Here is a 24,327-nt window from a genome sequence, read left to right on the forward strand (position 1 = left end):
GTTTGATTGCTTGTGATCCAACATGTTATGTCAGATTTTCTCTTATCTAGAATAATGGTGGAAGAAGAAGTTTTATTAGTAAATTAACATGCTGCTTATATGGGAAATTTAGATTAAAACATGAATATTTTTCAGACCGACAACTAAAACCACACACAAATTAAATTGCCTAGAAATAATCAGATTCAAGCCCTTCTTCTGTTTAAACAAACACAGAGAACATTCACACACTTGTGTCTAATAACACTCAAACTGATATTTCTCAACGTTTAGGGACACGTTTCTACGGATGCATTGGAGATTTCCAGCAGGTTTGTGGATGTGTCGAAAATCTGTCCTTGATTAATCAACAACTATAAAAAATTTGCAAGTTTTGTATTGATTGAACAAAAAGCCAATATTAGCCAGATAATTATTGATGTTTCTATTTTATTTTGTATTTCTAGCGCCCCGTAGTGGCTAGTTTGATGAAACTTTAAAGGTATGTTTCAGGGGCTCTGGTGGACAAATATAGCCAGTTATGTGATGAATGAACCAAATAATTGGTGACTAAATGATTCAGCCATAAACATAAACTGGTTAATATCATCACAACTGAATCAGACACTTGTAAGAGTCATATTAGACTTAATGTTTTCTGTGATTTAGTAACGAAATGTTGAAATGCTACTTTTTTATAGAGAAATTAATAAACGGGTAACGATTTAATCTATAAACAAATAATCAATAAGCGTATATAAAGGAGGCTCCAAATCATTAATTTCAATCTTCAATCAGGGAACTTTGAAGGGTATAGGAACAAACACACATTATTTTGCATTTATTCCAATAGTTTAACGTAATAAGGACATCTTAATCAAACAATTCAGTATATTAATTAATATTCATATAAAACAATATTTAGATTATGATAACTACCATATCGTAACTATTATAAATGTCAAATAGGCAAAAGAAAAGGGACATTCGAAAATAATAAAGTAAAATATAGGAATACGAAGGTGTCTGTGTTTATATATATTATACATATGTAACAAAGGAAATTGATTTTTTTTTTTACCAGAAATTGAGCTTTGAATACTTAAGATGTGTTTTGACTATTGAGCATGTAATGGTTTTACATTGAATTTGGTGGGTTAATGTTTGACAAACCACAATAACAGATGTTTTTTATTATGACTATTTCTTCCAGAGATCAAGATATTGATTCCCATTCGGTATTCTTGTTTGATGTTCTTATAGACAAAATGTGTCCAACAAGATATTTTACCAATACAAACAATTTTCTTTCGCTTTTTCCATATGGCACATTAGTTAGACAGCAGCATTTCAATTACTATTCTTTTGACAAATACTCTTTACATATATTATTCTGAAAGCATCTGACAAACAAACACCTGTTTTTTGATGACAGATGGCTTTCTTTGAAAGCAGTTGAGCAGACCTCTCTTCAGAAGATATCCATTTTAACACATCTGTGTGTCTGATTTTAAATGCCGTGTGGTGGTGGAATTGCACATTTTTAACTGACTTTAATTAAAAAGCGAGGTTCATTAAAAAGAAAAATCGGAATGTTGTGTTCAGGTATTTTGCGACCATAGTGTTAGCACTTTATGTGAAGGTTACACTGCACCTACATTGTATTAATAATGCTAGGTCACTAATAATAACCAGAGATTATATTATGTAAAATGCCTTTGAATGACAAATAAATAACATGATAATCACAATAATTTTACTGTAGTTCCGTCTGTATTATATTGTGTGAAGTACAATACATTGGGTTATTGCCGACCAAAAAGGGGTTGATTTAAACCCAGTCTTTAGGTGGCAGCAGTGCATCACGGGCCGACACGGGTCTCTGAGTTTTGCATCAGTGGTTTGTGTGGCACATGCACGAGTGCACAGTGTTACACATGCATGGGGGCAAACACAAGCCCCTGTGTAAATGTATACCTGGGAATAAATGCCAACAAAAAGTCCTGGGAGAATCTGTTTGCCATACTGAGAGCTCCTCCTATGAAGTGGGAAACAGATTAAGCAAGGCTTGATGAATTCTAATTTTGTCACTTCCAAGAAAATTATTATTTTCACATTCAGTCACCCGATCAATAAAGCATTGTTCCCTGAACACATGGCAGGCTTCTCAAAATCCCTCAAATGTTGCTAAAGTCTCTTTTGCTATTGTCCAAACACGCTCAATTTACTCTAAATTTTTTGAGCCATGTGCTCATGAATAATCTACTTTAACAAATCTGCCAGTGATGAGTGCTTAAGACTTTGTGCACACACCTGTCGGGGTCTCCACGGGTGAAGCACACAATCTCAATTTTTTTCACTCAGAGGTTAATTTGTCCCTTTGCCACCACGTGGTCGCAAGAGCACACTGTTTCTTGTCAGACAACCAAAACAGTAGGTGGAAACACACATCTGGTGTTCGACCATGAGAACCCTCAGCTGCAGGGGCCCCCGCTTCCAGTTCTCAGGCTTAGCATTCATGCAGCGTCTTGAGGAGGTTCAGAAAAATCACTATGGGACAAGCAATTGTCAAATTCTGTTCCCAAAACGTCACGTTTGTCTGTAGTCGTCAAAATGAAAGGTTTAAAACACCGTCTTCAAAAATCCTCTAAGCCAGTTTCATTTGTATTCTCCATGAAGTAGAAAGAGGAAATGCTCAAGTTAACAGTAGCTAAACTACTGGGTAGTGGGGTTTTTTGGTCCTTTATTAAAGCTTAAAAGTACACAGAAAATATTCAATTCAATTCAACAAAATATGTACTTAGTCACTAACATTTCATAGACAGGTATTGATGCATAATGGTGCTAAGCAAATCGTAGCTTTGTCATGTTTTATATATCTAATTTCGAGCCGGATTGGTAGATTGGAGGCAAAGGGGGGACAGCAAGAGGGAAGATAACTGCAGTTCCATTCCTTTACCGCTTACAAGTAAATTGGCACTTTATCAAATTCAGACCCCATTTATCAATAGAAAGAACGGCATCGAAATTACTTTGTTGGCCACAAATCGTGGGCAATAGATTGAGCCTCTCTTGAAACAAGGCTATCATTTATCTGGTTCACATTTCCTCCCGAGGTGAGAGGCAGGAGGACACAATAAGACTTTTATTTGTTCCCTGGGTGATAGATGTAACCCCTCCAAACCTCTGATCACCAGATTACCTCAAGTAAAATAAGAATCTATTAAACATTTAGACCTGTTACCCTTTGAGATGCTCTCTATTTCTATCACACAGCGCTGCCAGCGGGGCTGGAGGCACGGTGGCTGTCCCAACGCTGGGGAGATTTACACAGCTACAAAGTATTCCGGGCTTCGCAAAAGCTGTCTACTTTGTCCCGGGAGGCTGATGCATAAAAGGAGAAGTTAATTACCATGGATACGGAGTACTTTTAAGATGTAATAAAAGAGACCACACAGAGAACTGCTCAGTGCCTGAAAAAAGCTGCACACTCTGAGGTGAAAGGTGATTGAATAGCAGCTGGGAAGGTGAAAGTGGAGGCAGAGAAATGATAATCGAGCGGCGGGGCATTGTGGTTTGGTTTCCTTCAGTTCCATACAGAGACCCGGAATTATCAGACCAGCAAGTCTGGTCCTAATATCCTTTTGTGCTGGCAGTGCATTGCCAAGTGAAGATTGTGGATGGAAGTAAATCAGCTATTTTAAAGGTCAGTGGAAGTCATAAGCACACCAAAAGTAGACTATGACACATTATAAGTGATAAGAAAGAACCGTCTGGTTGTGGAAGAATGAGGAGAGTTAACCTTATTCCATTCACGCTATCATGATTGCTCAACTGTCTGTCAAATATAGTGTGCTCACATGCAGTCAGCCACATCTGTAGGAAACTCTTTGCTCTGGCTAAAATACTTTGAGACAGATGCAGAGTAATGCATTCAATTCCCTGTGCCCTGATTACATTGAAATATTCACCTTTTAAGTGGTTCAGAAGAGAAATGCGTTGAAACAATCATAAATTGAATCATATTAAACCAGTTAAACAAGTTCATTTTGGGCACACAGCGAAACCGAGGCAGCAGAAAACACTCAGGTCTTATCTGGTTTGAAGGTGATTCAGCTAACATTTTTGCCTTTGCACATCAAGCAGACGCACAGTAACATTAGCATTAATTTGGACCTGTGTGTCGGGCCACTGGCGGAAAGGTGTTCAATTATTCATCCTTATTTTATCTCTATTTTTTGGTCTCTTCTAAGTGCTCAGTCAGCTAGTTGCTACGTATGCTCCTCTAGATTCCATTTATTTTTTGACACCATGACTGCAGGAAGTTTCTGCTCCCAGGCAACAATTAGTGTGGCACATAAAACCCCCCGTAAAAAGCCACATTTTATACTCGATACTTAGTGGGCAAGCGTTTGGACACAGAGGATTAATTGTTTTTGTGCTTAGATAAGCTAACTGGCTGAAGTTTATAGCTTAATATTCAATAAACAGATATTACAGCTGTATGTTTTTATTAATCTAAATGTTTTACAGTACGCTTAAAAAATAAAAATAAAATAAAAGGGCTCATTTTTGCTTTTGGTGGAGTCAAAGGGCAAATTATTTGGAACTAAACTGGTGACTAACAGCACTGCGGACTATAGGAAGGTCACTCTTTGCCATCCCTCTGGGCATCGGCCTTGAAAACAGCTCCCGGAGAGGCTGATAAGTAAATACAGTTTTAATGGGCTGTGAATGGCTAGTGGTAATCTGCGCGGGCGGGCGAGTGGGCAACGGCACAGAGGGCGACCGGGCATTCGGCAGCGGTTATTATTAATGCTGCCATACATCAGATAGGCCGGGAGAGGACAATGAAAGGTGGTGATGAATTTAAGGTCTGCTGTCTACCATCCGACTGCAGGACAACATAGCGAGGCCGGTTAAGGTCATAGATGAAGGATACCACCCCAAAAAGGAGACACAGGGGACAATTCATCATAGAGGGGAGCATGGTATGTACCACAGGGGCTTACAGGACGGAAGGTCGTGGGGGGGCAGTGGGGTGGTTCAAAAATACCCCCTTTAAGTGTGTATCTATCTACCCGTATGCTACTCTTAATATAGGAACACACCACAATGTAGATGTAGCCCAGACTACCAGGAAGTTTCTCTTGCAGGAAACTAAACTTGCAAACATTCCGAGGTAAAATCTGAAGCCCGATGTCCGACAGGGGAAATGCAATGTGTTGCATGTGCGTGCATCTGACATTTACGTCTTCGGCCCGGTTTCAAGGTGTGTAAGCTTCCAGATCTTTTTTCAGACATCAAAGACCTGATCGCTTTCTTCAGACATCAAAGTCGCGCGACCTGCCTGCAGAAAAGGTCGGCGCATCTAAACGTTGCGCAAGTCAAGACACCTACAGTTCTTTTAGAACTGCTCTACCTATTTCAAAGACAAAGAGTTCCTAATACAATGTGACTCATCATATTCAGGACGGAAAGGGATGGTGAGTTTTTACAGCAAGGCCGAGGAAATGAACTTACCATGTGCAGGACTGACAGGGTTTCAGCTACTTCTTTTTAATGACTGGACGCCACACAGGCGATGTAACCCGAGCCATCCTGGCGCTCGCTCTGATTTCCATCTGTGGAACGGCCTGCAGTGTGGTGAGGGCTTTAGGGGGATTGCTTGGAGAGTCAGACTACAGACGGGCTGCTTTTGGACAGCGACCGGCCGTTGTGTGAGTGATGTGCCAGCTCAACCATTACAGCTAGGGAAGTGACTGCTCTACATCAACACTCCTAATGCTTCTTCCAGCTGTACAAGAGTGGAATAGTTTCCACGATCAAATTGCACAGATTTAGGGGGGAGCAAAAGCTCGGCTCCTTCAGGAGCAAATGGAATTCGAAGTGAACTAGAAAGGATGCCTTAAGTAAGGACAGATGCTTGGGCTGTAACTATGATTTAGTGTTTGAGAGGGTTTGAAACCTGCTCTTACCTCCAAAAACATCTTCACCGGAGCTTAAGGGAGTAGTATTCACACTGTTTCTGTGAATGTAAGTAGTGATCTGGGTGATTTAATTCCTGTTTCACCGGCCTTTTGCCGATGTACTGAAGCTTGGCTTGTGAGAAAGTGGACTGACATGTGAGATTAGTTTAAAGTAGGAGCTGCAAGCTATTTGCATGTAACTAAAGTATGTACAATTTGTGTTTGTGCTGTAATCAGAACATGTATTATATCTCTTTATTAAGTATTATTGTACACATCATTTTTGTAATAAAATGGTGAGGTTAGTATTTGTCGCCTTTAGTGTGGGATTGATAAACATGATCTTCCATTGTGGAATCATACTTTACATTAATTACATCTCAGGACAGCATGAGCCGCTTTCTCACTATTAAAGTAGAAAGCAACAGAATGTTAGATCCTCGCTTGCAGTGATCACAGCATGGCAGGCAGGCAAAGCTATGCAACAAACTCTCATGAAAATAATGATTAGACTGGTGGGTGACTCATCTAATGTTTCTGTATTTAGCATTCGTGGATTTTTATTTGTTTTTTCCCTCTGACCACCTGGACTACCCACAAGAAAACTAAAATCCTGGCTCCCGGTGTAATCAATTACCAGATGACAGTACTAAACCATATTGCATTTCATTTGTCCTTCTGAAGCAACAGTCGCGTTTTGGAGTTGTTCAAAAACGACCACATCGCTGTTTAAAGTAACGTATGAAGCTGCATCAGAGATGATACGGCCGTAGAGACACATCTGCCAGCGGCAGTACCGCTCCATATTTCATGTTCAGGGCACGATGTTACCTTATGAAAAGAGCATCTAAAGTGCAGGTGGTGACATTGGAGACGCATGCTGTGATTGAGAATATGTCATTCATGGCCTCTCGTAGGACTATGTGTGTTAAAATAAATGAACAATGAGGAGCTCAATTACAGAAAAGACACCACAGCTCGACAAACTGGGGATTTGCATGCGTCACGTGGTTTCTTATTGGATCGTTGCAGCGCCCGACAGGGTCCTTTGCTTTCTGTCCTCCTGCTTCACAGGTATCAGTGTTCAGTTCAGGCCACACGGGGTCACTGGTGCATGTCGGGTGGTGTAATCACGCAATCAACTGGACATGTTCGAACAACAACTTCTGAAGTCATTCTGGGTTGTTTTTTTTTCGTGCACAGAGGGCAGCGGTAAAGGTGGGGAAGGGAAAGGCATTTCTCCAGGAAAGAATATCTATGAAAAGAGAGTTAAAACACGTCTTATCTGAGGTAGAACTGTCCTTGAGACGCCTTTTGGGTTGACGGTGAATTAAATTGGTCAACGGCGCGCATACGCATGAGTATTCCCGCCCCTTCCTCGGACAACGGCGCGTTGCTGAGGCGCCCCGAGCCTCTCCATGTGTGTCGGTGCCACTTATTGTCACAGCTCTCGGCGTCCTTCTGCTCTCTCTCTCTCTCTCTCGCTCTCTCTCTGTCTCTGTCTTTCTCTCTCTCTCTCTCGACGCGCATTGGACGGCTGCGGTGCGTAAGCTCCAGTGAAACTGTCGCCTATTTCCTGTCTATTTAAACATCGAAAGCTTGAAAGCGGACTTTCGCACATCATTTTGAAGCACCGGGTGCCAAAGTGGAATTAGAAGTGGACGCCGGCACGTTTGGCTCCGGAACCAGAGCTCCGCGCGCTCTGCTGCGCGCCGCTGGAGTTTCGCTCCGGAGTGGCCCGGGTGTGGATACGCTGACCTGTGTGGGAATTTAAACGTCTTTACTTTTATATACTATACCGTACGTAGTGTCGGGGGGCGGCGGAGGGAAACGGGGGGTGGGGGTGGGGGACCGCTTCGGTTCATGCCCAAGTGTCGCGCTTTACGCACTGCAGAGCAGCCAAGTGGCTGGTGAAGCGGAGACAAAGTGACGAAGTGAGGACAAGGGAGTGAGATGTTTTCCATTCGTCTGTTTGGGGAGAAAACTGTTTTCGGAGAACCGTTGTGAAGATGTAAAGCAACACTGGTTCATTCCATCGGGCGCCTGAGTGTCTCTTCTGGAAATGCTTCAAAGAGTGATGCAAAGCGGCGCGCAAGTTTCTTCTCTTTTTCCGGAAAGAAACAACTAGATAAGACGCAGGTGAAGAGGCTTTCGCTTCAATTGGTCACATGCACTATGCTTTTCTTTCATTTGAAAATGACCAGATGAGGCATAAGATATTTTTACCTGAAAAAAGGATTTTTCAATTCCTACTGCAAGACGGACTTTAATTAAGACATTTCGACTTCCATCTATTTTTGGGGGGAATTCATATTTGCCTACAGACTCAAAGAAACATGTTGCATATCCTTGCACTCCAGTCGGCGGTGTTACTTTTTGCAGGTAAGCACAATATCATTACATTAACCTTTTGTTCCATTGATACAACTGAGGGTATGTGTGTATGAATAAGTTCAGTTGAACTGTCGCCAACACATAGTTCAAGCAATTTGGGACAAATGCTTCCTGATCCACAGCTGAGTGAGTTAATCTGCTCTAATTCATATCTGAATATATCAGCCACGTGGTGCTATTTTGCGTGGTGAAGTTATACTGTGTGACAAGAATTAGAATATTGGTTCAGACGTGTGTTTTGGAGAACCCACTGCACCTGCACAACATATGCAGAGCAGCTCTGGCCTTAAATAACATTTATCTCATGAATAGTATAACTGAAGCTTATTATAACATCAACGCCAATAATCAGAGCACTGTAATGGTGAGACATCAAATCACAACATGACATAAGCGGTGATAATCACCATGTATTGTGGACATATATTTTGGAATACTTCTTTCGGCTTCTTGCCAAAACGCTGATCATTTAAATGTGTCCAGGAAAGCGGCTTCTACCTGGTTCGGTTCAACAGCCAGAATGTATCTGGGGGCCATTGGTGGTCCAGCAAATGATTCCCTTCTCTGTCTTGTGGGAAAATGTTTAAACCAAAAAATTCACTTGTCAGCACTGTGTCTTTATGTTCAGATATTTTCAGTTTGGCAGGTGTAAAAATATTCAACTTAAGATAAACTGCAATGAATGAACATATTTCTTATTCCGAACACAAGATGTCTGCCTTTCTGTTAAGCCTGCAGGCCAAGAATAATCACCTGCTTAAATTCATATAACAGCCCAGAGCTAATCAAAAGTCCAAATAATAGAAACACCTAGACATGATTTCAATATACAATTAGAAAAACGAGCCGTCTCTGCATGTGAAACTGCATTTCACACGCTGTTGTGCACGTACACCTTGTTTATGCTTCTTTCTCACCGCTCAGAGAACGACTCTTATTTGACAGTGCATCTATTATGTGTGCTGACTCACCGCTGGACGGTGCACGGTAATGATGTTGGCAATGTGCAAAAGGCCATCTCAGTGACCATACACAGGATCCTCCTAATTGAAAATGGTGTGTCATAAAGCTGCACATAGTCTCACTGTGAATAGTGATGGTAATTGATAACACACTCAATGAGAGGAAATGAGAGGATCAAATCCATGGAAGAAAAATCTCTACACAGCATAATGAAGCCATAATTAGGGAGTGAAACCGTCTGGTATTCTGTTGTGATTGTGACCGTTGTTTGGAAAAGCACACATTTTGTCAGCCCAGAGAGAGGACATAATGCCTAGAAATCTCTTGAGTAAAATGTCACCGAAATAAAGTGAAGATGTAAACCCCCAAAAATCAGACAACAGGCCTTACTTTATTCATTTAGAAAAAAAAAAGTCCTCTCTATTCATTAGACCTGCTATAGGTGTGTTCCAGGGAGACACCTCGCTGGGGTTCCTGAGTGGAATATCCAATCTTCCCTCTCTTCGTCTTATCCTTGAGCTTAACGTGATCCAAAAGGGGATAAAGCAAGGATAGGCTTCAGTCTACAACTTTAAGTTCTCAGCACCGTGACTCCTCTTGTCCCCACTGTGTCTGTCCTCACGCGTCCACATCCTCGACAAAGGATTGGGCTTGTCCTGTAGTGTTATTTATATTTTTTGGAACAAAAACATTTGACCAACCCAGCAGAGGTTCTTAGGTTCTTTCTCAGCGGTGAGTGTTTATCTGTAATTTTCCCTGAAAGACACACTGCTGTGGTCCTGCACCCCAGCGCTGTGGCACACATCCAGCTCCTCTTTTCTTGCCCCTGGCAGACTTTTACTAATGTCCTTGAGCAAGAATGAACCAAGAAATGAGAGAGAGGGTTTCCTACTGCAGGCACAGAAAATACGACACAAATCAATAGACTAAAAGTCATCTGTATGAGTTTAAATGTGAAACATGCTTTCTCAGCCCGGAAACAGTCTATGCACTGTTTCTGTTGATGCTCTGCAACTTAAAATGCACGTATGTCTGTTTTACTGTCACGCATGTTTCTTTTGTTAGTTGCACTCTATCAAATTGGGATTGAATTGCTAATTAATTGCATTGTTGTGAATATTTTCATTCTGTATTTTTCTTGACTTGGTGTTTTATAGCAATCAATGATTTCAGAAAATCTCATTGAGAACCACTAATCTCAAACCCTTAACAGATCATTAGTTATATATGTATAAGAAGCATATGAATATTAAGTTGTAACTGAGTCTCTGTCTTTAGGGAACTTGCATTGGATAAAACCTGGAATCCTTTTTTCTTGTTTGTTGGCATTAGCTTGGTAATGATGTTTGAATATGGATCAGTGAACATGAAAAAAGAACAGACGTAATGCCTGTCGGTCATTTTTATCAAGGCTGTTTTACAGCTGCGCTTTGACTACGTTGTGGCGTGCTTTTTTGATTCATGATGGAGGACCCGGTTAATAAGAGGCAGATTTTTCCCCTGGCAAAAAATCCAATTTTGGCGTAGCTCGGGTGGGTTTTTTTCTGGAAGGGAGAAAAGAAAAGACAATCACAGCAGCAGCAGGACGTAAGCAGAGTATGGACTCGTCTGCTGTGTGATTAACAACCACTGCAAATGTTTTACGCCACTGGTTTGCGTGTCAGATTGAGGTCCTTCGCTAATGACCGTAAACACACTGAGTGGGTGGACTCTCAAGTAATTCTCGTGTATTGTTCCTTTACGCTTATAATACTGAAAGTGTGTGTGGGAGGATTGTAGTTTTCCTATCACGGAGTAAAATAAGTTTTCTTTTTTTATCCCCCATGAATTCATCTATCATCGGTGTAATGTCCTACGATATTCCCACAAAGCACTTCGGCCTCGTGTTTATTGGCTCAGTATAACTGCCATGATCTCACATTCAATTTAATCAGGTTTCATAATTAGGGAAGGTGAATGGAGAAAATCTGTGTAAAAGCTTTACACAGCTATCCCCTAATGAGGGAGAGAGCACAAGCACTGCGTCAGCATGTTGCAGTGTCTGCGCTCTCTCTCATCAGTGCAAAGTTGTGTCTGAACAGAGGACTTCCCCCTCATAAATCTGTGAGCGAGTTCACAGCCAGACTGTGTGCTTCAGTCGCGCTGTGTCGGCTAGATGTGCTGCAAAACACTAGAGAACATCCGTTTGTGTCTGCAGGCAGACTCAAACTCCAACCTCAATGAAACCCCCACACGGGTTTGCCAAAATTGTTCTAACATTGTCCGGGTCCCACAAATAATGTGCACAAAAAAAGTGTTGAGGAATCAGGAATCAGGAATCAGGAAACATTTATTAGCCAAAATATGTCAAACATACAAGGAATTTGTCTTGGCGGTTAGTGCGCGACAGTAGACAGACAAGACAACAGTGCACAGGTAATAAAATAAAGTGGAATGAAATGCTAATGCAATGGGTTAGTAAGAATAAGGCTAAGGCAGTCGACTCAAAGTCCCAATTTCCCAATTTCCACATGATGATTGGACTAGAGGAAAGGTCAGAGGACTAACAAAGTCTGCAGGAGCCTCTGGGGACCATGAATGCCTGTTTAAAACGGTGTACCAAACAATCGGTTTCATTGGACCTTGAAAATCATAAAATGTGATGAAGATTCATCTTCTCAGCATCACCAATGTTTGCACAAAGAAAACAACCTTGTAATCCATTCAATAGTTGTCTAGACATTCAAATTAAAACCTAAAATGTCAACCTCAGTGTGGCGCTAGAGGAATAGCCAATCATTCGTATTCATCCTCTGGGGACTATGACTGTACACAATTATTTCACTGAACAAAGCACCGTTCCCAAAGCCCGATAGCTTGACCACTAGCAGTGGTCATAAGATTGTTTTTTGCAGAATTAAGAGGCTGAATTAAATACTGATGAAAATTGAGTGTGTTTAAAATGGTTATTTTGTTTCCCTAATACTCTACAGCTTAGTTTAAGAGAGCCTGGTATGACGTTTGTCATTAGTGGCTTCAGTTCATAAACATACGTCACTACGTTTTCATTTTGTTTGCTTAGCAGAAACTCATACAAACTCAAAACTCGTTAAACTATAAGGGATAATTCCTCCATGCAAAATGCCCAGACAGCTTAACAGTGTGTTGCGATATGATGCCTGAAAAAACACACATGCAATTGCTGCAATGTAACCTGTATCTTTACTGTCCATATTGGTGTTACTTTTAATAACAGCAAAATATTTTACTCTGCATTAAAGGAGAAAATTCATATCCATTGTTTATTGTAATATGAAAGCTATTTAATCATAGGATATTAGAATAAAAACACGAGTTATAAGATGATTGTTTTATAACTTCAATACATTTATAAAATGTTTTTAGCCTGGGAGCTTTCTTTGAAAGAGAACAAATAAACAACTTCTACGACATCTTTCTACAATATTAGATATTAATGTGATATATTCTGCATTAAAGTATACAGTAAACAATATAAATAAATGCAATAACATCAACATTTTTGCCGGTTTAAATATAAAACTATCCGATATTATAATTACATATAAAATCACACAGTTTGTTAAACACATTTTGTATAACAAATATTGAGGCATATTTCCTGTTTTTCTTTCTTCGCAAAGTCGCGCTTCCCTCGCATTTGCATCTATAACGCGATTGGTTTTGCATTTTCCATCTGAATTGTCACAGGCAGGGTGCTGGACAATAGGACAATAGGCTGTCACTACATCTGAGAGAGAGGAGCACCTGGCTGTCTCTCAGAAGCATCAGGGCTTAATGCATTAGAGGCAGTGATATGACAGGCACATATTGTCAAGGCCCATTGACTTCTTCATCGGGTGGCTGATTGATTGTTGAGATTGTGTTAAACGGGAGCCGTGCACCTCTTTGTGACTGAGAGTCATGCAGTAATTCCAAAACATCGGCCTTAAAACTACGATTTGTTTTGAATATGTAGATGTTTGTTTAGTCCCTTGTACCAACGTGATCTCCAAAACCTGTTCGTAAAAATGTATACGAAAATCTAGAACATACATATTTGTAATACGAACTGGCGGTGGTTAACCCCGCCCCTTCAGTGAACAACATGGCGGACCATGTTGGATTCTTGAGTGAACGTCTCTCTGCCATGTTGGATTTTTTGAGGGGGTTTGGGTTAGTATTTGATTCTTACAATTTAACATTGATTTCTCGTTAAAATGCAATCATAACACGTTTATTTTACATCGTTAGACTTCACGAAGTGTGTTTACGGGGTGCAGGTCCCCATTCACTTTGAATAGGGTGACGTCATCAGTTGCAGTCCGTATTTATTTAGTATGTATCACTACGAATTTGTATGTTCAAGATTTTCATATACATTTTTACGAACAGGCGATCAGGCTTCTTGTACAGTCCATCTGTGGCGTCACAGATTCATATTTGAGCTTTTCCACCATTGTGTTCAAAATATAATCTGAGTGATCAAGTACATGCTTGGCTTGTAATTATGAATATCAACAGTGGTGCCTAAAAGCTAGTTATTATTAACATTTCTGTTATCATTTATTGGAACAAATGATGACCAATAAACAGAGCAACACAGCAGAAACACTGGTAATGTAAATCTGGTACAATGTCAGCTACCATCCAAACAAATACCTTCAAATCAACTACTACGAGAGTGTTTTACTGTGCGTATGTCCTCTGCAGGTTAACTAATGAAAATATTTACTGAAATTAAACCTTGTATTAATGTGAAATTGAATTTCAATCATAAACATCACACATGCATTAGGCCTTGTCACTAATGTTGTGTTACAGTTGCATTGCTCAGATCTGCTGAGTCGTGTGGGCCGACATGATGGCTGATGTTAGGTTTTTGGATGTGTATATAAGGACAAAGGTATGGACTTAAAAAAAGTACTACAGGGTACAAACAGGGATAACGAGTGTAAACCTAAACCTGAGCTGGTGGATGATGTTGCGCTGTGCCTCTTTGTGATTGGGCCTTAACCGCGTTGGCAAACCGTAACCTAACTTCCAGCAGTCACAGAGCAACATCAGCATTCAGCTGAAGACGTGTTTCAGGACACTCTTTTAAACTGTTTTGGTCTCCACAAACCCCCGGGGGAAATACCTCGCTCTTTACCCGCTAAATGCTCCATTGTGTTGATTAGCCAGTTGCTAATTGTGTTTGTCTGCTCTTTCGTGCTTCGCAGGTTGCAAGTACTGGTTTTAACGTTGAAAACAGCTGCAATTCAATTGCAAATGCAGTTGATGAGATTGAATTAACAATGAAGTGGAAAACGTTCCGAGGGAAGCGGAGTCGGTTCCGTTTGTTGCCATTAGCGAGCTCTCAGCGATAGTCACGCTCCATTGTTAACAGAAAAATATTGATTGCGTTCAGATTTAATAACCACATTTAAGGGATATCTATTCAAAATGTTCACTGATGTTTTGTGTTTATGTACAAATAACGTTCACAATAAATCCTTGATGAGAAACTGCAATATACACATACAACACATACAACACGCTCAGTGTGTTCAGTATTTATACGTGAGCATTTATCAATATGCTTTTAATTTAGACCGAGAGGGGTAAAAGAATGATTTTTTCTGATATGACTTTTAAAGCCAATACCCAACATAAACTGCCAGGAGATCAATCATTTGTTCATTCATTACAACTCAGTTCAATTTAAATGACCTAAAATAGGCTCTTTGACCATTGGCTGGATGGTACTCTCTGTAATTGGAATGGCAGTGTGGGTCTGTGTTCCCAATCAGTCTTGACACAATCACCAGCATCTAATCAGGGAGAAAGTAATGGCCACCTCAGAGTACAATCAGTGTACAAGTTAGACAAGAGTTGCTCGGACTTAATGAACTCCCTCGAGTGAGTCAGCGCGACTGCGTCCATAGACAACCATCCCAAGAGTCCTCTCACGCACTTTATGGATATAAAAAGCGCAGCAACAATTCCACGCTGTCGTTCGTCTTTCCCCTCGCTGTCCCGCAGCAGCCTTCTGTTGTTTTTTTTTGGGGGGGGGCAGCTTGGAGGGTTGATGCTTCTTTGTTTCTCTCACCCCGGAGGGCAGTAAGCTGATGATAAAGGAGGATTTGATTTGTCCGGTCACAACGTGGATACCATGGCAATAGCGAGTCATTGTCCCCGTGGTGCGGCGGCGAGGCAGCGGCGGCGCTGACAGTGAGCGGTTCAGAACGAGCCGCAACAGGCTTCGCTATCTGCTGCGGCAGATTCTCCTCCTGACCCGCGAGGCCTTCAATTTCACGCTTTTTGGGAAAGTGTCAAACCACACTGAGACAATAATCACGAAGGGTTAGCCCCGAAAAATGTTAGTTTAAATTGATTTGGGAAATACAAAATGTCGCTACTATTGAGAAGGCCAACATTTTATTTGAATCTAACATTTTAGTTTTATAAAACTAATGATTGATTTTTATGACACAAATACATTTATTGCACATTCGACTTAACAGACAACTTTCCTGCCAGTTACCTGTTACCTACGTACATGGGGGGCATCACCTAAAAGCTACCCACGAGTAAGAACTAACTAAATAATTATTAAAGTTCTGTAATGTTGGCTGGATGCAGATCATTGACTTTGTTGAAGCTGCTGATTAAAATCTCATAATTGACTCTGGCCATTATTGGCAGCCAGTGGAGGAAGGCTAATATGGAATTTGCATCCATTAAAAGCTTTGCAGCATTAAAGAAAAAAAGCCTTTTGGTAGCATAGAACCATGTTGCTGAACTAATATCGAGATCTAATTTGAATCTTTTTGGTGCTGTGATATCTCTTGGCAGGATGTGCAGAATTGTGATGGAGACCTCTATGATTTGCTCAGAGAATCCTCTAACTATCCCGCTGTAGGAGCCAGAGATGAGCGCAAATAAGCAGTTGGGAAGTGCTCGCCCTGTTGGCTTGCGTTGGCTTGTCTTGTGTCATGCTGTTTTGTGTTTTCACAGAGAATCTTGAAGATCGTTGCGTGAATGCCCGGTAATTAGATGTTTTGGGACTAAGGCGGCTGCTGAAATTGAGCGATGTAATCAGGGTTCCATCGTTAATTGCGCATGCCATGGGTAGAATGGGTAATTTGGCCCTCGAGAGTGAAGAAACCACAAGACCACAAAACAGTTGATTGGAAAAAAAGAAATTCTGTACAGCATTTCTCCGTCTATTTCTTATTGCTTGTCTAGAGGGACTAACACACTACCTTGCATTCTCGAAGCAAGCAAAGGGAAAAAGCAGAGAAAAAGGAACCGCATGGAGAAAGGACCTTTTTGAAACAGCTAAAGCGTGTAGCCGCTTTTCTGCTTTTCCAGAAATGGAAGCCAGAGTTGTTCATCCAGAGAAATATTCAGGATCTGACCTGCGGCAGGATGTCTGGAAGTGTAAAGTGAGCTGACCAGCAGATAGAGGGCGGTTGATCTCAGAGACAACACAGTCTGCTGCGAATGAGGACAGATGAGAGACTCCGTGATGCGTCACAGGGACCAAGAGCTTGATACTGAGACAAACACTAAGAAACACAAACACATAAATACAGATCCTCTCACACAGCAGGATGTAGAGTACATAACACCTGGAAGTGTAGCGTATATGAGAATGATTTATTCCATAAGAGATCAGGAGTTGCACACAATCTCCCAGAAAGAACCGGGAAGTGAACTTGTGAACTTATTTTTGGTGTATCTCTTCATGTTGTAAGAAAAAGACTCACTGTAGAAGAAGAATTACATCCCATGAAAGTTCGTGGTCTTTACACTCACTCTTGGTTGAAGATTTTCTTACATGGCTTTTATGACCAAAATAAAAGCCACAAACCCCCTCATAAAAAATGGTCCATTTTCTGGAAAAACCACCAATATGAGCAACATGGACCGGTTTTTACATTTTGGATATACATGCGTGACATTTCTTTGAAAGCTTTTCATAACAGATTCACCCGACACACTGTATCCTTGACTGCAGTTTCAACTGTGTTCTACTTTTCCTTTATTAGCGCTTTGTGGTTCAGACCAACTTTCAAAAACAGATCCAGCCTTCGAGCATAAAGTGTAGAATAACTTACTGTCAGTCTTCTGAAAAAGGACTGCTTACTTTTTTTTGGGTCCGTTTCTGAGTAAGGAAGTTCGGGACCCCGCGTGCATGGAACTGAAATGCTGAATCATTTAGTGTGGATAATGGAAACCAAATTACACCACTGCTAATAGCCCCAAAAATGCTATCGCATGTAAGTGGCAAATGTTCTATTAGTAAATGCAGAAGTTGCTCATAGTGATGAATCTTCCACTTCTCAAAAATGAACGGCCCTTTCAGTATCACATTTACATAGACATCACTGTCTTGTCTTAGGCATGAGTGGCATACAGATTTCTGGCAACACTGGTAATGTAATGTGATGTTTTTATAGCACAATTTTTAGTGCATGAATTAATTTACGAAGGCAGCCAACCACAGGCCGCTGTGTCAAAGTTATACAGTTAGTAATATTTTACACCTGGCAGCACCAGGACCTCAGCTGTCTGATGGAGGCGGCGCAGCTCCTCTGCAGCAGTCTGAGGTGGATAAGGAACGGGCGATAAACACTCTCACTGGAGTATTTAATGGTACTCAGAGTAATGTCAGAGAAGTGAGTGGAGACACCCCAAAAGGCCGGAGCTCATTATCACCTGCAGGAATAGTGCGTCGCAGTTCTCCAAAGCTAATTTTGGGACTTTCGGTTATATGTTGTTCAAGGGACATCTGGGACACGTCGGTAACATTATTGCAAGCATGTTTAGCATATTTACTTTAGGATGTGCCAGCTAGCTCTTATCACAGTGTTCTCGACCACACTGGCAGTGGGTTTGATGGTAACGTTTTTCTGGGGGTTTTAATTCATTTTTACTAATGATTTATATTTATATTTTGTCTCTACTACAACAGCATTAAAGGTTTTCTTCTTTGACATATTTTTCCGAAGCCAAACATTGAAAACAGAGCTTGTGAATGTTATTTTTTGGGGTGAAATACATTAAAATTCTGCAGCGAGGTCTGATGGCTAAAAGGATTAATGTAATATGCCAAGATGAATTTACAGGAGCACGAGGCTTCATAATAATTGGTGTCCCCTCTCTCTTCTCTGCTTTCCACACTGACATTAGTTAGCCAGGGAAACCTGTGGTACTTCGGCTTGGCCCATTGAGGATTAACTCAAACAGTAAATTTTAATAAGCTTTTGTTCCCTTTTCTATTATTTTTTTTTTTGACACAATGGAAAGGCCACGTGTGTTAAAGTTCAGGCAACGGGAATCGTCTCTTCTAGGATTCCTACAGACTCGTTTCTTGAAGTTCAGAGTGAGTTGCTGTCAGTCATTGGAATATAATACACCTCGGCAGCTGGACAAAGGCTAAACAAAATGTGCTCTGTCACATCGCTAAATATGTCTTTAAGACATTTAGTCAATGAGTGTGAAAGCAATCTGATCAAGTCTTAAATAGAAACATTTCACTCAAAATGCTTCAATAGCTTTCTTTCCGCTGTCCCAAAATACATGTTCTTGTTCATGGAGTTAGTTTCTAATCTGATTTTGAAGTCAAACCATCTGGAGCTGCAAAAAAAAAAAAGCTCTTTTCAAAAGACAGCGAAACAGCGTTGAATAGATGGAAACTAGTGTAGAGGGGGAAAAAACATCCTTTTTTAATGTTTCCATGGATTTGAAAATTCTTAATATAGAGTATATAACGAGGGATGTTTTGATGCATAAAACAACCCGCAATGACAATACTTCTTAATGAGTACATGTGTGAAGGTTAAAAGTCCCTATAGACTCCGAGGTGTAAGATACCTTAAGTGTTTCTATCTGTGCAGAAAACAGCCCGTGAGCTGCAAGCAAAGTACAGCAAACAAGACGACATCGACTTCAGGGAAAAGTAACCCGACTGCTGATGACGAGGGTTAAACTAAAATCCCACACTCCCGCGATGCCAGATGTTGCTGAACTATTGCCGTCTCCTGCCGGCCAACGTGCTGTCTCACAAGCAAGCGGCCGTAAACAGCAGATCGGAGCGGTGTGATCTGGACTCGTTCCTTCTGACGGATGATGGATGCAGCGGCGTAGTGCAAATGAATTATAGAGAGGTAATGAAATGTGTCAAAACACCAATGCCGCTGCTGACAGAGGAGTCCTAATGTCGCATTTCAAAGCAATGACGTTTGACTTAACTCAAGTAAACATCAGCAGCTTTGTTCAAGTGAAAAAAAAACTTCTTCTGGTTTTCTTTTTGGAGCCAAGGTTTATTAATGGTCTTTTGTTCATTTTAAAGGTTCATACATACGCACAGGGGAAATTTTTCCATTAGCAACAGTCCACAGCCTACACACACCAAAAAGGCATTGGTTTTACTGACAGCTGACAAAGACAGACTCCACAACCAACTACAAACTCCTTTATCCTAAATCGTCCTCTTAAATCGTTTTCTAACTTCCAAATATCCCAGTACTTTCAGCTGCTTGCTCTGTGCAAATTATCCTAAATTCACAACCCTTCATTTCTTCCTTGAGATGAAATGTTTGCCTCTGTTTTCACCACCTGGCCCGAATCCACATCTGTTTCTCTCCATTAGCATCTTTGTACCAAACTTGAATACGTGTAACGCCTACGCCTTCCAAGTCTGCTCAGAAAATCTATCAAGTTTAAAAATAAAGACATTTACAAGCTAATAGTACAGCAAAGTATGATCCAATCAGGGTCAATTATGATTCATAATTGATTATTATAATTGTCAATTCATCAGCGATGCACCTATTGTATGGCGCAGTAAAACTTGGGAAATATTCTTAAGAACTCAAAGATAAGACTACTGTACATTCATTAACACAGCGTCTCGCAATGCGGCTGCATTTATTGGGACTCGGTGTCAGGAGGGCTGCAGGCAGAATGCATCACCCTCCATGTGGGCGTTATACAGAGGTTTACCAGTAAAGGAGCACGGCTGGATCAGAAAGTACTTAAGCAAACAAAGACACTCTGGCACAGGACTCTTTCATTTCCCACCTTGCTGGAAAGAAAAGATATTTGTACCGACAATATGAACTGATTTAAGTTATTCAGGGATTTTACAGCTATAATTCCAAGGTCCCTCTGCAAACCCTCCAAAGATTTGGGCTTCATTGTTCATTGTGAACTTTGAAGTTATGTTTTTCGCTGGTTTTGTAAAAGTTTGTGATGATGTGTCTTCAGAGAAATATTATAGCTTGATTCCCAACTATTGTTATTATGACATCACACTGCTTCATTTTTGAGCAGCATTTTAAAAGATGCTCAATCTGATTGATTTTATTTGGTTGCAGTGTTCACATCATTTCTTGTTGATAACACTGAAGGAGGGCAGCTATGATTGAGTTGGAGAACATTGAAAAGTGAATTACTGTAACCGATCTGAATTTAATTTGATTGCAATCAATTCTCAGGTAATCTGCCCCTAGAATCCTATTTGCCGTTTAAAATGTTTAATTTCCAAGCCGGCTCAAATCAGTTGGTGGCCAATAAGTCCTGGTGGTGTTTGTACCCCTCTGCGCTAACACAGCTCGATCACCATTAACTGTCCCTCTGCGCTCACAAAGAGGCCGACTGAGCCCTGCCCGGCGAATGCCTCGTTATTTAACCTGATTTACGATATCGCTTTGCAATAACGGCCCGTGTGAGGGAAAGAGATTCATTTAGGAAGCTCAGTTTATGTTTTTTCGAGAAGTCCGGAGGGGGCCGTGTGAATACTGATTGGCAAACAGATATGTTCTTGTCTCACGTTTTCCCCATCCAAGCCAACAGCTCTCAACCCCCTTTCCCCTCCAGCCATGTGCACCGGGTGGCACAAAGGAGGCGTTGTCCTCTGCCCCAAGGACGCCCAGGATGCTCAGGGTTCTCGCCACCCAGTTTGCAGTTTCTTCTTGCGGTGACACGGATCCAGACGTATCAGGCCTCCTCGCAGCACCTGGGAGGCTCTTCTCAGCATCCCCTTTAAAGACGTCCCCCCCCAATCCTCCACTGAACATCCCACTAACAGCGGCGGCCATTTGGGGTTGTCTCTTGCAGCGGGGCATGGCAGTGTTTACTCTTCACCGGTCGATACTCTTTAATCCCCGAGATGATGCTTTCTCTCATGAACTCAAAATAGCTCGTCCTCCTCCCCTGTGGTGCCACACGGCCATTACTCTTTATTAGCTCTTAGTGTCTTGAATGTGGCCATCCATTAGCGGCGAGGCAACAAACAGCCCCAGCAGGTCCCTCTGTAGTCTGCGAGTACACACACACACACGCACACTAATTTAAACTGACTGAAATCATTGTGCATTGGATTCAGCTCATCTCCTAGATGAAGAGTCATCTGTGTTCACTACTCCCTCGGAAGATTTCCAAACTTTGTATTGTCGCCCTACCTTGATCCTCCAGACTCTCACTTGTGAGCTGGCAGACTCCACAGGCGTCTCTGCGCCCAAATGATTTCTCTCCTTTGGATGCCGGCATGAAGTAAAACCCTACTATGTCATGTATTGATTCTTTTTTCAGTCCCTCTTTCTGGGATTTTCTGGTGACTGAAAAGCATAAATCATCAGCAAATGATCCTCGAAGGGAAGAAGTGTAATTATTATTCTTGACGCACGGTCACAAATTCAATAGCCCTTATTAATTGAACATGGAGAGAAATATGATGTGGGTAATTCAACGGGACCAGAGCGCTTTCAGTCATCCCTCATGTTTAAGACTGTACTGTTTGGCATTCATGACAAAGCTCAGAATGATTCAGGGTCACGATGCGGGTCAAAGGCATTGTAATTGTAAACCTCGACAAACAGCAGCTTTGCAATAATGCCCTTAAAAATCATATTGTCTGTGACCCCCTGAAGGTGATCATTCAAAAGTGAACATCTTAAGAGAATCCAGACATCACAGGACCGTTTCTCTATCACTCTGCCCGTCGTTGCTCACCACCTACTTCTGCTACGTTATATTGAGCCTTCTGTCCTTGCGCCTTGTTTTCTCCTCTGTCCTGACATGCGTGATGGAGCATATGGACAGGCAACCTTCATCTTCTGTGTCCACCCATACTACAACGGCCAGGCGTGGACAGCGGGAACGCTGCCTCTCCTTCCCCGGTGTCCTTTTTTTATTGTGGCTTTTCATTTACTCCACTCCTGCGGGTGTGAAGGCTGCTCTTCCGCTCCGCTGGTCCCATTCCAGCTCCACATGTCCTAGCGCGGAGCCCCGATGGCAGGATGCGTGGGCCCCCGTATGAGGTTGGGTACAGGAGGAGTGCTGCTTGGCTAGTTTGCGCTCACCTGAGACCTGCCCCCCCCCCTCCCCTGCACATCTCTACACAGCCATGTCTGACAGGAAAACCTCTGGCTGTTAACATCAGCAACTGGAGAGCTTAAATTGAGCGTAGCAGTGGCGTCAGATGTTTTAAAGTGACGGAACTAATTGTAACATTTTTGGGTGAGCCTCACACACGCTGCACGCTTGTACACAACCAACCTTACACACAACCTGCAACCGTGACGGCAGAGATTGCAGATTCTGAGACTCGATACGATTGCAACCTTCCTCTGTATTTTGGTCGTGGCAGCTGTGTTATGAGGAAATATATCCTCAACAGCCTTTCCATGCAGAGAGAAAGAAAAAAACCCATCTTGTTAAAAGACTGGAAATGAAGAAAGAGCCCCAAACATTTGAGTTTATCCGGCTCAGCAAAATGTTTTACAATTTAATTTCACACAATAGGGAGATTTAATTATACATGTGGATTATAAATTGTATGCTGAAATATGCATTTTTCTCAGTATATTGTCCTCTGCCTTAGCATTTCTCTGCCAGCTAATAGTTACAGTATATCGCTCCAAGTCGCCATATTTTTCAGCAAATACGACTGCCAAACCTCAAATAATTCTTGAAATGTAACAGCAACTATTATCATTACTTCTTACACAGTTACTGTAATTTGGTCATTTATTTTGTGATGGGTCAACGGAGGGCAGAATCATCAACCCTTGTCTCACCCTGCTGGTAAGACAGGAGACAAGCTAAACTGTAAGTAATCAAACTATTGTTACTGGGATTTGGAATGGTATTAACTAAGTAAGTTGTATCAAATGGAAGAAAACACTGAGCATTCTTTTCCAAAAGTCCAATTAATCTTGTCAAACAGACGCTCAGTGTCCAGTAAAACCAAGTAAAGTGGCCGAAGGGACGTCATAACCAGCCAATAGGGGCCCCAGCAGGAGACGAGAGCTTTTATTAAACAGGAGTGGCTACATCATTATTCTCTCAGGGGGTCCAGTTCTCTGAGCTAAACCCCCGCTGCCCCAAAAACAAAGAACTGCTAGAGTTTATGTGTTTTTCGATTTCTCCTCCCCAAAACAAAGAAGGGAACTATACATCTTGAAAGCTTTGTATGATTAATTTATTCCAATATTTAACACAGGCATACTAATTCTGTATTATGCTGCAATTGGGTTTGGATATTTCCAGGCTTTGTTGGTCCGAAAATAGGATTATTTTGCAGTTTTGTTTTTCAGACCCAACTACCTGGCCATTGTTTAGGGGCGCGTACACGTACACAGGAATACACAGAATATAAAAACAGAAGCATGGATTGAACCAATTAAAAAAGTATGGTTGAAGTTAAACCTTTTTTGTTAGTAGTAGTTAGTGGTAGAGTCCAAAATAAATAATTAGCCCCACCGTAAATCCAGACATATCAAGATCCTTATTATTGATGGATTTTCCCCTTTTCACCAGCATATTTTCTTACTTTAGATTTATTTTGTACACAATATGTTCCTTGCTGCTTTTCTTTAGGTTGCATTCAAATTACTTTTTTGATTGTACACATTAGCTGCAGCAGATGTAATTTTAAATAGTTAGAGATTCATTTATTTAGTCTGGTTCTTGATTTGATCTATTTGCTGGCATCAAATATTAACAGAGCACTCTTTTAGAGGTTCATTAT

The 24,327-nt window shown here is 41.3% G+C and overlaps 1 protein-coding gene across 1 annotated transcript in view; it reads left to right on the top strand.

Annotated features, from left to right (window-relative positions):
- The first annotated feature begins 7,565 nt into the window (after positions 1-7,565).
- Positions 7,566-24,327, top strand: part of LOC120830349 (transmembrane protein 132C) — a 95,767-nt gene continuing 79,005 nt past the window's right edge. Inside the window, exon 1 of the mRNA XM_040194921.2 lies at positions 7,566-8,330. Coding sequence (XP_040050855.2) covers positions 8,285-8,330 — 46 coding nt within the window. The 5' untranslated portion in view covers positions 7,566-8,284. The remainder of the gene's footprint in view (positions 8,331-24,327) is intronic.

Source organism: Gasterosteus aculeatus, chromosome 13 (genome assembly GCF_964276395.1).
Source record: "Gasterosteus aculeatus chromosome 13, fGasAcu3.hap1.1, whole genome shotgun sequence".
Taxonomy (NCBI): Eukaryota; Metazoa; Chordata; class Actinopteri; order Perciformes; family Gasterosteidae; genus Gasterosteus; species Gasterosteus aculeatus.